Source organism: Daktulosphaira vitifoliae, unplaced genomic scaffold, assembly GCF_025091365.1.
Source record: "Daktulosphaira vitifoliae isolate Bord-2020 unplaced genomic scaffold, ASM2509136v1 Scaffold_2, whole genome shotgun sequence".
NCBI classification, from domain to species: domain Eukaryota; kingdom Metazoa; phylum Arthropoda; class Insecta; order Hemiptera; family Phylloxeridae; genus Daktulosphaira; species Daktulosphaira vitifoliae.
The window spans coordinates 39,314,472-39,334,241 of NW_026099573.1; the positions used below are offsets into that span (position 1 = coordinate 39,314,472).

General features: G+C 24.6%; 1 protein-coding gene across 3 annotated transcripts in view; it reads right to left on the minus strand.

Moving 5' to 3' along the window:
* The window catches only part of LOC126897557 (tyrosine-protein kinase receptor-like), a 125,534-nt gene extending 106,485 nt beyond the window's left edge, over positions 1-19,049 (minus strand). The window contains exons 1-2 of one of the 3 annotated variants that reach the window (XM_050671250.1): positions 18,736-19,049; positions 3,607-4,088 (exon numbers count right to left, since the gene is read on the minus strand). In XM_050671250.1, coding sequence (XP_050527207.1) covers positions 3,607-3,988 — 382 coding nt within the window. In that variant the 5' untranslated portion in view covers positions 3,989-4,088; positions 18,736-19,049. Of the gene's footprint in view, positions 1-3,606; positions 4,089-10,469; positions 10,607-17,658; positions 17,827-18,735 lie in introns of those variants that run through there. The other 2 variants (XM_050671251.1, XM_050671252.1) reach the window with 2 other exon arrangements.
* Positions 19,050-19,770: the final 721 nt, after the last annotated feature.

Genomic DNA, 19,770 nt, shown 5'->3' on the forward strand with positions numbered 1-19,770 from the left:
AAAAAAAAAAAAAAAAAAATAAAAAAAAAAATAAACACATCATGGTAAAATTAATACCTTCTCAGCTTCGCATCGAAGCTAAAATTATGCAGAATATTTTTATTACCCGAAATAAAATTAATAGCACTACATACTTTAACTCAATTTTTAAACAGTAACTTGTGTCGATCATGTTTTATTTTATATTATGTGTTGAGTATTATTGAAATTTTTTGTATCATAGGTTTTAATCTATACCTCATGGTACTTTATAATATCATGTTATACGTTTCGTTTTTGGAAATGCTCGAATATAACTATGTTATTTTTACTAATTTTAAATTGATACTATGATATTTTCATAAAATTACAAGGTCGTCATAATTTCATTAAAATAATTTTTTTCACTGTATAGGTGATCCACGTTAATTTGCCCTTTCAAATTCCTAACTCGAAAATAAATATTCTTGCATGCGGATATTGCCTTAACGTTTCCGATATTTTAAACTGTACATATTTACATTGATATTTCTTTATGATTTATATTTTTAGCTCCATAACAAAAAAAAAAAAACAAAAGTATTTTATTTAAAACAATAATAAAAATTAGGAGTTACTTAAAATTTACCTTTTGTTTTACCGACACATTATTATTTGAATAACAATTTAAAGTAATAACTATCCTAAAATTGGTGTAAGTATCATTTTGAAAATAAGAGCTTATCAATTAAATGCATTCAAAATAAAGAAACTGATACTGAAAAATGTCTTTTAAAAACAGTTTTTTTATTTGAATTTAAGTTTTTACTCATTTTAAATAATCTTATAAAGCAATATAAAGAGTATTATTTTAATAAATTAAACTTGTTATGTGTTACAAAATATATCCGGACTGGGCCCTGTATTATATTCTATCCTGTCCGGAAATTTATGAGTATACAGTGATTTTTTTAAATATTTAATCCAAAATGAAAGCAATTGAATTTGATTAAAATTAAACCAAATGAATTTTATATAAAATAATTTAAATACATAAAATTGCATTATCCTTTATTTTCTAAATACCCGTAAGTGAATACAGTTTATAAAACTTTTTAAAATTTCTGCTTTGTTTCTAATCTTAATTTCAAATATAATCTTACAATATTAGTAGTTACTCGGTGTTTTCTGTAAAGCAAACTAATGGATCTAACAAAAACTATAGACACAAAAATAAATTATAAAAAATATAATAATGGTAATATAATAACACTACAGACTACTATAAATAATACGAAAAATAATGTACACATTATTATTTTAAAAGTTAAACAATGAATGTAATTTTTTTTTATTGTTTTAATGAAGAAAAAAAAAATTTAAATATATGTCAAAACTGTTGTTTAAATAAAATGTCTTGCGGACAAACGTAAATTACGGAAAAGTAACGAAGGATTATAAGATAGTTTTTTATACAGAGTGATGTTTAACTATGACTCACGCAATATCATTAAAATATAAAGCATAATATAATCTCTTCTTTTCAGAAGTTAATAGTACCTTAAGTTCTATAGTTTTCAGGAAACCATTTGGTTCCATCTCCCTCTTTCCTTCTTTACATTTAATCAACTTAAGTTTTTTAAATGGAAACGCATATATTTAGCTAACTTACACACTAGAAAATTACTTTTTATAAATCATTTAATGATACATTTAAGAAAATTATTGGTCCATAACAGCTAATGGAAGTTCTTAACTCTTTAATATAACGATTGGAGATGAAACGAGTCTATTTCTTTTCATCTTTAGGTATTAATGAACTTCACTACCCCTCTTACATTGTTAAAAAATGCCAATATACTGTAAAATAGTAGTCCAAAAGTAATGATTGACCAATCATTTTCTTAGATAAGTCATGTTCTAGTTTGTAAGTTGGTTTAATTTATGTGTTTCCATTTAAAAAATTTAAGTTAATTAAATGTTAAAAGGGAATGTGTGGGATAGAACCAGATTATTTTCTAAAAAATATAGAGCGTATGATACTATTAACTTTTGAAAAGAAGAAATTATATTATGCTTTATATTTTAAAGATATTACGTGAGTCATAGTTAAACATCATTCTGCATATTTTGCTTCTTACTTCTTTCTACGATAATATTCTTTTATTTATATTTTTTATTCTTATCATAGAAACAATTTTTTGAAGAGACATTTTTAATTTTAACCTCCCTAATTTTTATTATAATCAATAAAACTTTTTATTTTAATTTATTATTAACTTATTTATTTTAATTTTTAATGATCGATGAGAAAGTTGCGCAACGCAGAAAAATTCTTATCTGTGCGATATGGTAAAAATAAAGTATTGCTAAACAATGTCCCGCTCAGCTTTTCCAAATTTAAATGATAATTTTACAAAATATAATATAACAAAATTGTTTTATGGCTAGTCAACATTTTATTTTTGACCATTTTCCATTTAATAATAGAATGTTACCCTTAAACGTACCCATAAAAACAATTATTTTCATTAACAAACTTGATATTTATTATGATTTTAAAAATAAATAATCATTATTAAGCGAAAAAATAAAGAGTTTTCTAATAAATTATTGTACATAATATACAGAGTGATCGGTTTATCATAAACCACTCCAATAATTTCAAAATAAGTAAAATATTGAGAAAATGATTTTTAATTTCTTCTAGTTACCTAGAATTCTTGATTTATCAGGTAATAATTACTTTTTAGAATCACAACTTATAACTTAAAGGGGTGTCAACTTAAATTATTTTAAACATACATATTTCATTAACTTATAGAATAGGAAATAATCTAATTAAGAAAATGACTGGTCGATAACAACTTTTAGACCAGTATTTCAGAAGTTATTAACAATTTAAAGTTATGACTAGATGTGAGGAGAGATGCTGCTATTTTTATCACTAGTTTCTTCCCGGCTATACTCTTCGTCCCGCTTAGTTATAAAAATGAGAATACCATCCTAAATACCGTTTAAAAAATTGTTATTGACCTATAATTTTCTTAATCACACAATTTTCTATTTTATTAGTTAATTAAATATGTATGAAACCATTTAAAAGAATAAAGATGACACCTCTTTATGAGGGATCATTTTAAAAAGTAATTATTAGCTAATTAATTAAGAATTATATGGAACTAAATAAAATTAAAAATTAAATTTACAACATTGTATTTATTTTGGCAGTAATTGAGTAGCTTATGATAATCCGACAACTCTACACAGTCATTGATAAGCTATACATTGTATAGTCTATCTAGAATTACAATCAGTAAGACTAGTTGGAACAGTAAAACTGATAACGTTATTATTCCTTAAAAATAAAGTAACCGTTAAAAAAAAAAAAAATCAGTATATTTCTATATAAATGATTTATAGTTCATATTACTTTGATTCATTCGCGGTATCTTATTTAACTGTATAAAAATAACTATTAACATGTTCACATGACAATTGTTATAATAATTACAAAAGATTAATAAATATATTATATATCAGTTGATCAGTACCCTTGAATTTAAACATTCAACAAAAAAATGTATATATATAAAATAGAGCTTTTCAGAACTTTTGAAAACAGGGGCTGTACAAAAATGTATTTACCTCTTAAGCCAACTTCGGAATCATTGCCAGGCGGATACATATAATCCTCAGGCACCATAGCTGCGGCTTCGTCGATAGAAACATTTCTTAGCCCGTTGTCGTAGGGATCCCAAGTCCATTGGCAATGAGGATCTAATGTACAAGTATCATCCACGTATGACTTAATGCGTTGCATTGTCCTTAAGCTCATGTCGTCACTGTTAATATTAGCAAATGCCGGAATGACATGCACTAGCCACGCGTAAAATAAAAAGGACAAATTAAAATTTAACTCTGTACATTTTCCTTTTCTCCAGCGCGAACGCTTTTGCAAAAATAACGTTTTGCGTTGAGAGTGCTTAAATTTCTGAATGAAACATAAGTCATTAGCGGTGCATGTCATGTTAAATTTGCTTTAACCAATTGTGACAATGCTGCTCCAATTAACGTTTTAGTTTAATATGGGTTGCATAGAGTTATTTCATCTCGACAAATATCAATTTCTGTAAAACAAAATTATTAAAGCTTTTAAAATATTTTTATTAAATTATATTAACTAACAATAATATATTTTAAATAATTCGATGTATTTTTACAATAATCATAATAACTTCAAATGTTATCCTATTTATTATTAAAACTAATTCTTTTAGATCCTCAGCCAAAGTGGTTCGTATAATTATTTCTTGTAATACAAGTCCTGACAATATATTTTAATTGTGGGTAAGCTAAAAGAGAACAGTGGAATTTAATCAATAAATTCTTGTTAAACAAATTAATAATGTAGTCCTTACTACGTAAATTAAAAAAAAATCATGTTATTCTTTATTACTCTTAATTCAGACAGTATGAAATTATAGGTTAAATACTTGTATTCAACTAAACACACAAATCGAATAATAGCATACTATTCTATTGTGCACTAATATGTACTTAGCAACAATGAACAAGAACCGTTCTTTAGTATGATTAATTTAAATCTATTCAGGTCTATTGTCTTATATACCATACTATTCTATAGATGAATATCATAAATACAAACATCACAATGTTCAAATTTATGTTTGGCTCCGCTAAAACAACTAAATAAAAACAAAAAGATCACTATATAGTTACTACCACGAGCCTGTAACTATTTCTCTGAAAATGGACTATGCAACGAGTCTGAAACGTCAGCTCATAACTGAAAACGTGAATACATTTATGAACATTTCAAGCAACACGACAATCCACGAAAGCTTTAACGCATTCATAAAAAGATCAATTGAAACAAAAAATGTTTAGTAATTATTTAGCATAATTTTTTAGTATTAATAATGTTAAGTAACACTAAACATTTATTGTTCGTATGTGTTTAGCGTTGATAATGGTAACATTGTTTCCGAAAACAGTATCCGCGACATTTTTTGTGACTTTTTGAGTTAAATATTCTTATTATTTTTTAATTTTAAATTAATATTTTCAATGTAGTTTTAATTTTAAATAAAGTGATACGATGTTTAATTTTGTTCCTCTACAGATTTTTTTTACAAACAGTAACTCATAAAACAGACAATAAATTTAAAACTTAAAAAAAAAATAGTGAAATTCGTCTAATGTATTGATAACAATTAGAACATTCTGGAGATTGGAAAACTTTTGACTCCCACTCGCATTAAAAGTAAGTAGCCATTTCTCCTGAGGATATTTCAGTAGATCAAAACAAGTTGCTTTCATTTTTTACCTACGCAACTTTATGGATTTAATTTTAAAATTCTTCCCTCAAAGGCTTAGGTATTTCATATTTTCATTTTATATCAACTTGTATAAAATATATGAGTAAAAACATACTGAAAATTTAAAAATGAGTTATTTCAAAAATAGAGTTTCTACAATCTCAAAATCATATTAATATTTTGAAATATTTCAGAGCACATAAATACTTCTTCTTTTATAAACATTTAACCTTATTTTTGATTAATTAAATACATATATTTTAGAAAATAACAGATTATTTTGTATAAAAATTTATCTAAATTAATTCATAAAGTACTGTATATTTTAATATATTTGTTGTTTCAACTTTGAAATGGACAATAGTAAATTGTTTACTAACCAACAACCTTAATAACTAGTCTTTAGCACAATATTTCAATTGTGTTAAGTTAAACCGTCACCTATTATTAAAATCTCAAGTGGTTATATTTAGCTACTCTATGATCTTTTCCTAAGCAAATATATCATGGTACATATATATATGTTCTTTGAATCAATTTAAGTATTAATTTGCTATAATAACTTTATTCAAATTAGATTCTATCGATTATAATTTAAACTTTTAAAACTAAAGTTCTAAATGATAAAAATTATAATTTGGTAATGAACCATACCCTTAGATAAAATAAAAACAATTTTTTAAAGCATACTTAGTACATTTTAAAACCACAACAATTATCGAAAATATTATTGATATATTAAATATTAATATATATATATATTAAACATTTTAAAGCATAAAATTACAAAATAAAATTTAGTAACAAAGTTAAATGAATATATTTAATTCGCTACGTTCTAAATTTTGTTAGATCATATCAATTTTAATACATATATTACATTATGAATATTCACGTATGATTTTTGTATACATTTATACAATATTTATATTAATACATAAATATATATTACTCAATATCCAATAATACTTTTAGATAAACGATTATTATTGGTGTATTGTAAAAAAACTACTAGTAAACTCTTGATGTGAGAGTTTGAAAAGAGGTACACGTGTGTCACACGAATAGAATTGAAAATGCCATCCATGCCAAAATGACATCTTCTATCCCTTGTCGACTTATCCCCACCTTTAAAATTGTTAGCATTATGCGACGACGTATTTTAATTATAGAACTTATAGTTTTAAAAAATTACTGTGTTCGACGATCGAAGGTGTTTATGGAATGTTGATGTTATTTTATGATTTTTCACTTTAAAAATTATACGCTAATAATATCTCATTGCAATAAACTTATTGTCATTGATGAAACATATCAGTGATGTATCAATAGTTTAAATATTTGTTGAAATTAAAAATTTTGATAATATAGCATAGTTAAGTTTAGTAAAGTTGTTTAAAAATCAATAACTAAAGCAATTATGTGAAACACTAATGGTATTATCGTATAAACTAAAATAAATATATTATTACATTAATTATGTTACTTAAAATAAATCGACTATAATTTATTTAAAATAAATATAATTTTGAATTTGTCTGTCAAAAAAAATTTAGATTAAAAAATAAATACATTTTTTTATCAATCTATTTTCTTTTTAAAAATAAATATAATAGTATAATATAATATAATAGTCATCTATATTTATTGATATCCTATAAATATTAATTTTGATAATTCATAATGTAAAAGCAAAGTTGAAGTTAAACATAAAATAATATGTTTTTATGATGCGAAAAATAATGAAAACTTAAAAATAATTATTTTAAATCCTCTATCGTTTTTTTTTTAGTTATTTGACCTATTTAAAAAAGTTTTTGTTGTTACATAATTGACATAAGTTGAAATTGTTTTATAAATTATAATTATATCATCATATTGTCACCTTCTAATATGATCTAAGCTAAATAACATTTACTGAAACAATACAATTTTAATAATTTCTAGAATTATTAGATTGAACGTATCAATTTTATTTATTTTATTCTACATTTAAAAATATAAGGAGGAATATTTTTTTATTTTAGTTATCTCTGTAATATTTTCCTATTTTCGCTAAAGATTGGCGTGTTTGACAACTAAAAAAATATTGTTTAAATTTTTTAACGATAAAGAGTACTATATTATGGAAACAGATTGGATAACGTTCAATTTCGTCAGGAGATTCACGCAAAATATTGTTTTCTCATGACGAGTGTTATGCATCATTTGTGTGAGAATAAGAGTGACGGTAGACGTTTTTATTCTATAAAAGTCAACAGGAAAACAAAAATAACCTATTCCATAGTCGTGTTTGGAAGTTGAAATAATAATAATATTAGTGTAGATTCGTAAGGTTTTCTTATTACATGATTTTATTGAACCGAAAGTTATTCGTTGATACAAAAAAGTAAACTAAAAACAGACATCATTAGATAACGAAATACAAAAATATCAAGTTGGTACCAAGTTTCCAAGTCAATATTTATAAAGCGTCAAAAAACTATTCTTTTTTTATCGTTCCAAAAATAAAACAGTTGTCCATATGACTTTCAATCAATCTTATTTATATCTGTTTTTGAACTAATGGTCAACAAAAAAATCATTCCTAGCTAATGTGTAGTAGACAAACGGTAAAGATTTGACTGATTACATAAGTGGGTCGACATTTGTTTTTGTTATGTGTCTGCTGTAAGTGTAATATAGAATATTATAAATGTCCACAAATGCCGTTCCATTAATTACCACTAAAATTGTTACACATTTGTTTACAATTATTTATCTAATAGTACAAAAACATATATAACTAAAACAATTTAACTAAGCGCATGTAATTATTCTAGTAAAGTCCTTAGATTCTTTTATTTATAAGGCTTCCAACATGAAATAACATAAACTTCATTCGTTATATTGAAATTAAATGTTTTAATTATAATCGTCCTTTACCCTGTTATTTAAAATTTTTCTTATATTATTCATCGTGTTTCAATAATAAGTTCTACTTAGAAAATATTAACTTAATTTCCATTTAACAAATATGCTTAGTTTGTTTTTAATTTGTACCAATTATGGTATTTTTCTCATAGTCAATACTCATATTTTTATTAAATGCCGCATATTTATAAACTATCGCAATCTCAATTAGTTTCTGCAATTAAATTCAATTAACATTTCGTTAGTTTTTTGTTGGACTTCGAGAAAATCCTTTGACTCAATTTTAATTATAAATAAGCTGATGGCTTAGAGTTCAGTAAATCTCAAACGAGAATTACTTAATACTGAAATAAATTCCACTGTAATTTTCTCGAGAGACATTCATCATGATTTATGTTTACGTGCTTCTAGAAAATTACTTAAGTCATAATAAATTGTTTATCAAAAATTCAAAATTAATAATATTATAATAAAGAAATATAATAAATTTTTAGACGGAAACATTTTCAACTGTGCAAAGATTTAAATATAATAATATAATTAACATTGTACCGTAACAAAATTAAAGTAGAACACTGTTTTGCAACTTAAACATCCTTCCAAATAACTAATTATTTTAAAAACGGTTTTAGGCTTCCTAGGAGGATCGTTTGAACCAATGGCTGCAAGAGTAATAATTAATGAAATATGATGGGCTGAGTAAACCTAAACATACAGTGATATTCTGTTGGTATAATTAATGTAACTTCGATAGTATTCCTTATGAAGAAGGTCCAAAAATGACGTCAAACATTTACGATGGTGGATGCAAGCTAAAATAGAGGTAGAAATATGTCAAGTTTGTAATTACAGTAAAACTATTTCGGCATTTTGACTTGGATTATTTGCGTTAAAAATTAACTGCAACCATTTTGCCTACTCTATTTAAGTGAATCTTTTATTATATTCATCGCAAGTTTCTAGAGGAAATGATAAAATATTGCCGTAACCCGCAATAAGTGTAATCCCTAAACGTTCCAACCCTTTCGTTCTTTGGCTCGGGGCTAAAATCTTAGTTTTAATTTATGTGAAACTAAGCGTTCGCGAACACAAATGATGTTGCGGAAAAGGTTATGTATATTAGCAACGGCCCACTATTAAATGTTCGATAAATGATACACAACATCAAAGAAATTCAAATGCGCACATTTATTTTTGTTCATCGTCAGATCGTGAAATCTGTAAGTGATTGATAATCAATGATAGTTCTAACTAAAATAAACGACAAATATTGGGAAATGTTTCATGATAGTTGAACTGTCTTATGAGAAAACGCGCACATTTTTACGATAGAAAAAATAAATCCATTTCATAAAAAAAAAAAATCATGAATGTAATTATATACATCTGTAGCGACATAATATAAATATTCAAATATCAGACGTTGAAATTTATTTTATTTGTAATTCTTAAAATGTTTATAGTTATAGTTAAAATTTAAAAATCACAGACTGTAACGTTAAATTTGCACAGTCTAAGATCAAACAAACCTTTTACAAATAGAAACTATTGAATGTTTTATGATTTCTTTGTACAAGTGTCAAGTAAGTGTAACAGTGCTGAAAGCAGCTGCCATTTTTTTAATAAGCATTAAATATTTAGTTTCACTAAGGGTAAATAAAAATTTTACGTGAGAACTTTTTCTCGGGAAAATACTTAAATGTAATACATTGCATTTTTGTATTTCCTTCCTTTGTGAACATAAAACTGTTCATATCCATTTGTACACATTTTTCTAAAACCATCTAATCCCTCGTTAATGGTTGCCGTTAAACTTTATTCTACAATAAATGAAGGTTTATTTATTATTATATTATTTCATTATTTATTGTATTTTTCTCAACATAAAGACAATCACGCGTATTTAAATGTTTTATCATATTATTTATTGTCCTTTGTACATTATAACATTTTGAAAACATTTTAAAAAGAGTTAAAGCATATTTCGGACACTTATTTAAGTAACAAAAATTGGTAGCCATTTTTTTGTATATGATGTCATCAATTTTACTAAAGTTATACAAATAAAAATTTATTTAGTTTTATAAAAATGTGGAATTATCCCATAAACACATTATTTAAATATGCTTAATACATATATATTCCTATTAAATACTAAAATAAATTTTAAATTTGTAAAAAAAAAAATTAATATTGAATGATGAAATAGAGTTATATAATTTAAAATTAGTGATTTGGTTACTTTGATTTACTTACATCAAATATCCAATTGATTAAATTACTTTCTTATATTAGCTATGCAAATTTTTATCAGTGTCCATTCTGTATATTCTATGATTAAAGTAAGTTACAAAAGCTTTTAGAAAAACCTAGGTACCGGATAGCATGTTCGTATAGTAAAAAATGACCAACTATAAAACTACATTACCTTCTGAATTTTTTAAAAAAACATTAACCGAAAAAAGTAGAGGATGAAAAATCTTGGCTATTAGTAAATAAACAAAAGAATTATTTAATGAAGTATTCTATGGTCGATTGAATGACTGAAACTAATTAGTAATTTAACTATAATACAATGTGTATTGAAATAAAATATAAACAAAACTTTTTAAAAAATATATATATCTTTACATGTGAAGTAAAGTATTTTAATCGATCGCTGAAACGCATTTACTTTATTCGGATCGGTTATTTCATCACTAATTTAAGAGAATGCTTAATATAGTGGTAGTCAATACAAAATACGGGTTTAGTCTTCCCAAGTAATATAAATAAAACAGATTCAGTGACCACAGTAGATTATTTATGTGTAAATATTACAAATAGGAAAACTTTGCCAAAGAGATAATGCACAAAGTAAGAGATGTGTGATATACAGAGTGATTCACTTATCAAGAACCACTTAATTAACAGGAAAATAATATTAATAATATGTTTACTGATTTCTTTTAGTTTAATATTTTTCTCAATTTTTTAATCATAAAGTTTCTTTTATGTTCATTCTTTATACCTTATGCGGGTGTAAATTTTAACTTTTCAAATGGCAACATACATATTTAATTAGCTTATTTATTTATTAGATAATGATCTACATAAGAAAATGATTAGTCGATAACATTTTTTTAACCAGTATTTTAGAAGTTATGAACAATTTAAAGTAATTACTGGAAGGGAAGAGTGAGTGCTGCTATTTTTATAACTATTTCCCTGTCGTACTCTTCCTTTTTCTAAGATATAAATATGACATTAATTTCCGAAATACTGGTCCAAAAATTATTTCGACGAGTCATTTTTTTAAATAGATCATTATCATTATCTAATGAACAAACTAATAAAATATGTGAGTTGCCATTTGAAAATTTAAAATTGACATCCGTATAAAGTATAAGGAATGAACATAAAAAAAACTTTATGATTAAAAAATCGAGAGATATATTAAACTAAAAGAAATCAGTAAGCATATTATTAATATTATTTTTCTGTTAATTAAGTGGTTCTTAATAAGTGAATCACTCTGTATGGTAACATTAGTACATAATCTGATTAAGAAAATTCGCTACTTTAGAAAATGTAATTTAATATTAAACAAAAAGAAGTTTACTTATTTAGTAAATGGAGTTAATGAATTCCACTTTAAACATGAAAATAATTAAAAATTGTTCGTTGAAAATGTGTTGATTAAAATTACTTTTCTTGCTTAGAAATAAAATGAATCTTTATTAATCATTATACATCAAAGTGTTATTTGGAATTTTATACATGTTATACTCAATTATTTATTAAGTTTTCTAAATAATACATGTTTACATTTATAATAAATGATTTATTAACTCAATTTTCATTAAGCTCTTTTTATGTATTAGTAGACATCATCTACTTGAAATTAACTTTAAATAGAACAAAGAAATCATTTTCCATAATGTTTATAGAAATTCAGAAAAACTAGAATTTTTTTTGATGAAATGTTAACGAACATAAAAAGTTTAACATAATTAGTTCTGTTTGTCTTTAAACTATCTCTTTCTTCGATATATCTATAAAATGATTCTTAATTAAAAAACAATGATTTTAACATAAATGTCAAGAATACATTATAGTATTCATAATATAAAAACACTAAGTTTTTAATGCTATTGACATTTTCAATAACTTGTTTACCTTTTTGTTCAATTATCTTAAATTGTATATTATTAATATTTTTAGTAAACTTAATAATAATTTACAAAACTGAAAAAAATAATTTGAAAACAAAAATAATCAGCCGAGTTAAGGTTGAAAGCTTGCAAAATTAAATAAACAAGTACATAGCAGTTAAATAATTTATTATTATAACAATTTAATAACAAGTTATTCCACTGGAATGTCCGTGAAAACTTCATATTGACAAAAAGATCTCATTGTACAAACTAATTAATTATTGAAAATCTTTATTCTGTACTCGGGCTAATAATTTAAAGTTTTTCTTATCATTAACACTATTTATAAACAAATATGTCACAAATCAAATACTGTATATTTTCATCTCTTATGATCTTGTTTATCAATGAATTTAACACCAATGTTGCAGAAATGAAGTCCCCATCAGATAAAAAAATAGGCAACGAAGATTCATCTTCATATGAGACTTCTTCTTTTTCCACGCCTTAAACGCAACTACTTGGGGTTGGCCACCCTTATCCTAAACTTCCACTTGACACGATATCCCATAATCACGATGAATAGCATTAAAATTTTGAGAAAAAATCCATGGCTACATTATGGTATAATTTAAGAATTCCTTATAAAACTACATTTTCAGAAACTTTCAAAAAATTGATCTCCGTTTATTAATTTAAAAATTATCTCTTGTATTCAATGTATTAATTCCACAGATTGTGAGACATTAAGTATTTAGATGACTTTGGAATTTATTGTTAAATTCCGGCACGTATTATTGAAAAATCAATGGGCTTTGTGTTTTATTTTACTTTGTTTTAATTTTAGGCATATTAGTTTCGATGCGTAGCGAAGAAAGTATTAGATTTATTCTGGTGTGTTCTCTTTTTATCAATACACATGATTACAGCATTCTTATAAAACTGATTATAATCAAATATATGTCAAAAGAATACAAAAAATATCTAATTAATGTTATCGACGCCATAATTTTGAAAAATTTCTCTTGATTCCCGTATTAAGGAAAATGTCCCAAACAATTACAGTCAACTTAAATCACTCAATGTTGATATTTTTAGTTTTCAATTAATATTGAAGTAATTTTTTGAAAACTGGATAGATTTTGCTCATAACATGCTCTTTTTAAAAATCCAATTATTATATAATGTTCTGTGGGGCTAAAAAATTTATCAACATTTTTTTCTTTTAAATTTTTGATGTCCTAAAAAACCTATATTAAATTAAAGGTAATACAATTTACTTTAAAATGAAAAAAGAAACACTACTCAAAGTAATGATTAATAGGAATTATAGGACATTAAAGTTAAAGTCATACAAATTTTTGAAATATTAGCATATTTTAATTTTTTTACATAGCAATAGAACATCTACATCATTCAAAACTAAATCAAAATTAAAGTATTTTTGTATACCACACATTAAAAAAAAGAAAGTTGTTTCTGAAATTTGTGCTATTTAACTATAACATTAGCCTTTCGAACGATAATTTTTTGGAAATACAATCACTAAACAAGATAATGTGAGTTTAAAATCATATCAATATTTTCTTTTCAATTTTTGATAACGTTCTAAAAAATTTGACTCCTTTAAACTTACATAAAGCTAAAGCTAATACAATGTATATCAAATGAAAAAAAAAATTATGCAAAAATTCGATTTCTTGCAGTTTTTGGGCTCTAAAGCCAAAAATAACAATTTTCAAAAAAAATAGTAGTATTGGACTACTTAGATCATTCTAAATTATTTAAAATTATTAAATCTAATATATGATTAAAAAAGAAAAGTGACTTATCGCTTTTGAGAAATTAATCTTTTAAGTAATAAACTATATAATTTTTGCCAAATATAATTAATCTCATTAATCGCCCCTCAAATGTGACAAAGGGACGCAGCAGTATTATCCTTTTCCACGGGAGTGTTGTAATAGACTTAGATGGTTTGGCCATGTTATGAGGAAAGAAGAATCGAAAGCTGTAAGAACAATTATAGAAATAAATTTTAAAGGAAGAAGAGATAGAGGAAGACTAAAATTTAGATGGAGAAATTTTATAAAATGCGATATGAGAACTGCTAATGTGTACGTAAATGATGTGGGAGATTGTGTCAAGTGGAACTTAAGGATTAAGTTAGCCGACTCCAAGTAAATGGTATATAGGCGAGGTAGATGAAGAATAAGATTTATCGATGTTTTACAACAATAATAATTATTGTAATCACTGTTAAATATCAATCAATACTAATATAAAAAAATGCAAAACTTTCCTATGCTGCATTCGTACTATATTGAATTTTTTATTAATTTGTAAATATTCTATACAAATGATGATTCTTTTAATATTAGCCTATCAATTTCTCTCACAATAATAATTTTTTATGGTTTTTATTCGTTAAATATCTATTATGTATCTAATGTTTAAAGGGATGTCAACTTTATTTTACGTTCGATGCCTGTCTATGAATGTATTAATTGTATCATGATGTCTTATTTATTTATATTTGTTTGTGTCTGTCACTACTTTTTCTTAGCTCTCACTGAATCAAATTTTTTTAAAGATACGTTAAAAGATTACAAATCGTAACTACACCCAAAGAAAAACCTCAATCAAAATTGAAAGAGAAATTTTATCAAGGGTTTATGATAATGTTTTATTAATACGAACAAAATAACTATTCTTATAAATAATTATTGTTCAAGACAAGAAAAAAAAATATCATATTGATAAATATATCATTGATTCAATAGTAATGATATATTTATCAAATTGAACAATGAATTTATTATATAGATCGAAGTTTTTCTCTGGGTGTAGTTAAAGACATTAACCTCAAAAATTGAAAAGTTTTTCCTTATTCCCCATAAATGGTTGAAATCTCCCAAAAATATTAAATTTTTAAAAATAATTTTTAGAACTTTAAAATTTTTTTTTTACTTAAGATTTCATAACTTTTTTTAAAAAAAGAGTGAATCAAAAGAAATTTTTTCTCTAAAGTGAATTAATAATACTTTTATAAAGTTAAATATGTATAAAGGAACAATATTAAGGAAATTTTATATGTTAATTTTCATTCGATTATATTTGTAAGTATTCATTATTTTTTCTTTTTTGATATAACGACTTATTTTCGCTGGCAAGTAAAACTATAAATAAATATTTACTACATATTATTCACTTATAAGAATCAAGGTTTATAAAATCAACATATTATTTTAACTCGCCAAGTTAAATTAAGAGCTAAATTATGAATATTTTTCTGAAGAAACTAAAAAAATATTTTATTTTAACATAGTTGCAATTTATTTGAAGTTAACATGTTATTCAGGTTAAAAAATAGTATCTATTCAAATTAATAGTTAAATCATCAAAAAAAGTAACAAAGTAAAATTTAAAATAAAGTAAAAAATTACCGAAAAGAATTACATTATCTTAACGTTTTAACCTTTTAATGACTAGCTAGTGACTAATATAAACAGTCATTTATCTAAAACAAAATAAATAATTTATTATGTGTTATTAAATGTCTTAATTAGTAAAACCCCATTTGGCAATGTCAATTCTAGGTCTAGGAGTTATATACATTTATAAAGTATTCTGAACATAATATCAGTCAGTACAAAATGTTTATTAATTAACTTAAAAACTTAGTAATGTGCTGTTACCGAGCTCATAATTTTATGGGTGATTAGATAGGTTTATCCAACCCTAAAATCATAAATATTTCTACATTACTATATAACCTATAAAAAATCTGTACAAACTTGGGATTTTTCAATGTGGCTTAAACAAAATTTATAAATGCATTAATTCCTAGCTATAGTAATATCTAATATTCCTTGAAGTGATAGTTTTTGTTTAAAATAATAAAAATAAAATAAATAAATAAATACAGAATAGATGAATTATTTTCATATATTCTGTTTGAATATTATGATTGATGCCAAAAAAAATATTTTTATATCCATATAATATTATTTTTTTATAAATGTATATATGTATAATAAGTACTACAGACAAAATAAAATTGCATCTACTATAATTTAGCTTGAACTTCTCGATACTCATCTCCTCAATATTGATACAGTTTTGATTGTTTATATTAAGGTTTTGCAAGTATTAATAAAAAAAAAATTGTTTATTTAATATTATCTTAAAATATCATACATTGACCCATTATTCGATTTAGACTTTAAATTGCTCACTGATCTTAATGAACTATAAACAATACATAAAATATTTATTCAAGCGTAATAAAAATTTTTGTTCTTTGAATACAAAATTCTGAAAATATCAAGTACATAAATTCTTTACTCGAAATTAAAAATAAACAATTGTATAGTGGTAACAAGAAGTGGGTAAAATGGACCTCAGACATCTAACGCGTATTATTGCTAAGAGCACAAACATTCAAGAACGAGAAAAACCCTATTGTTTACTTATATTTGAGTTAAAATGTATTTTAAGTGCAATTTTGTTTTAATTAAGTACATATTTAAACAAGATCATTGTCTGGAATATAATCAAAAACATTCTTTTATAGATCGTTTTTATATCCTAATTTAAAAATTAAATAAACTGTATTTTACTATAAATATGTAAAAATTGCTTCAATTAAAATCAACATAAAATGTTTTGTATTTTTAATTTGTTTTATTAAAAATTTTAAAATGATGAAATTTTCAACTAATCTAATATATAATAAAATAGACCAATGGATCTAATGGCATAATATAATGAAGCCCGGCTATAAATTTTATTCTATTGTAATAGTTCAAAATTTAAGGTCAATACTAATAAGAATTCAACACTCTAAGAAAATTTGTATATATTAAATTATAGTACAAATTGTTATTAATTATTGTCATTTTTTATTTTTAGTAATTTCATGAAATAATTTTTAATTTTTAATTCATATTATTTTGAGTGTACATTATTATGAGATTTATATTGATAGTAAATTTTTAATATTTTACTAACTATTTTTAATAAAAATTTGATTAATTTAGAACAAAACGTTTGAAATCTAAATCACTTTTTCGTTCAACACGTGTTAAGTAGATTGTAGATAGTATGACTGTAACAAATTTATTCATTAGCTTACTTTTAAAATAATTGTGACGGCGAGTAAAAATAAGAAGAAATGGAGTAGGCAATAGAGAAATATTCATCAGAGACGGTTATTTCCATATCAAAGCGACGACGTTAGATTTTTTTTTTTTTTTAAGAATATTTATACAATTTTATCAATCCCGAAACTTTGATAACAAACTTACCGCACTATAGATTGACAACGTCGTATAACGACATTTCTCCTCATCATCAAACTATATTTGTTTTCTTGTTACAGAATCGATACTTTTTATTTATTATTGTTCTCAATTTAAATAACATATTTGTAATATTTCTCTGGCTTTGGCAAAATAAAAATATTTTTCAGCTTGTTTGATACTTTCATATGTAACCGAAAAATAAAAATTCATGTTTTAGAGTTATACATTTAAATGCTTATTTATTAAATGATTAATTAAAATTCAAATAAATAGATCTGAGTACATAAAAATTTACCAATTTAGTTGCCTACATATTTTCATGCAATTAGTTATGAGTTTTCTTAAAATAATATAAATTTATTGAAATAATTAATATTATTTTTTTATTGATACTGTGACATATTCTGGATTTTGTTCCTTAATCAGCTTTGAAATAATAATTACTATGTTACTTTTTTCGTATTACATAAAAGTACTAAAGATATAGGCATTTATTAATTTTAAGTTATTTAAAAAAATGATAGACAATATATATACAATATAGAGTAAAAACTTCATTGAACTATTTTAAGCAAATTATTAACAAGTGACGAGTATTGTGCGCGTTTTATACTTTAGTAAACATCTCAAGTAAATTTTCAGATCACTTTTATATGAACCTTTTATTAGTGATTGAGCACAGTGTTATTATCTTTGAATGATATTCGAGTATCCTAACTACATTTAAAAATACTTTTTCTAAAATTTCATTTTTAAGTGTTAGTGATATTATTATACAATACTTAAGCTTTTAGAAATTAAGGTGCGTTTGTTTTATCGAACTAGCTAATATTCTGTGTAAATAAATTGTAGATTTTTCTAAAATCCAAACAAAATATTAACAATGCCAATTCTGGTTGGCTTTGTTTTGCGAGATTATTATTTATTTTAAAAATTCCTAGGAGTTCTCAAAAGGACCATTTTTATACTTCTGGAATGATTGCTATAGCAATTATTTTACATCATCAACCCCTTAGTAATAATAATGACAATGTATGCCAAATCGGATGAAAAATACAAATTTGTTCCCTCTCAATTTACCTGAGAAACAGTTAGAGCGACGACAGCAGCTTTTTTAATTGCTGCAGTACACGTGAAACGATTAGCCCGACTGTCTCGTAATGATCGGACTCGACTTTTTCGGTTCTTCCTTACGGAAGACCGCATTTTTACATCCGAATTTCTACCTCTTGAGTTTTATCAACGAAAGAACGAATTATTGTTTCTGTACCACAAGAGTATCGAACAGTTTGAGCACAAGGTAAAATTACGAGTATGATTTATACCGGCGAACGTGTGGCGTTAGCGGATCGCTGTAGAAAACGCGAACGGTTGTCGAGCGAAGCGCGTTTGGATACTGCTCATCTTTATTGAAGTCACTGCTTGCCTGCTTCTGGTCGTTTTTCTCGAGCCGGCGCGCTTGCACATCACAAATGCTCATACACACATCACTGTTGTGCTGCGCTTATCAACAAAAACGGATGAAAAATAAGTGATAAATATTTTAACTATAACCATCCAATTGCTGTTTGCATACTGCAAATAACTGAATAGTAATTTTTGACAAATTCATTAAATTATAGAACAATGTCGTCTTTTATAGGATTTCAAAAAATGAATGATGTTATAAACTTGATTAATACGATCATATTGATTAGGTATTTTCTGTCATCGACAAAAACCGAACTATGAAATAGGGCTAAGTTCCAACCATCTCTATGCTCTGCCTATCTAAGTAGTGATATCTACATTTTAGCCAATTTTGCTATCTTTAGTTCGTAAACTGCGTTCACATTTTATGAGCGACATTGCTCCTTGATTCTTATTGCTTAACACTTGTACAGTTTTTAAATTGCAATTTTCAATAAATCCCACGAAACAATTTGATTTTATATAATTCTACAAAGTAGTGGTCTAACCATCAGCACAGGTAAATGATTTTCTCCACAAAAAAACTCACAGAAAACTGTCGATAAAATTGCAATAAAAACAAATTTACCAATATTTCTATTAAAACCCATCCTAATTTAGTGATTTCTAGTTTTTTGCTGTCATAGTAGTAGTAACTAAAAGGTC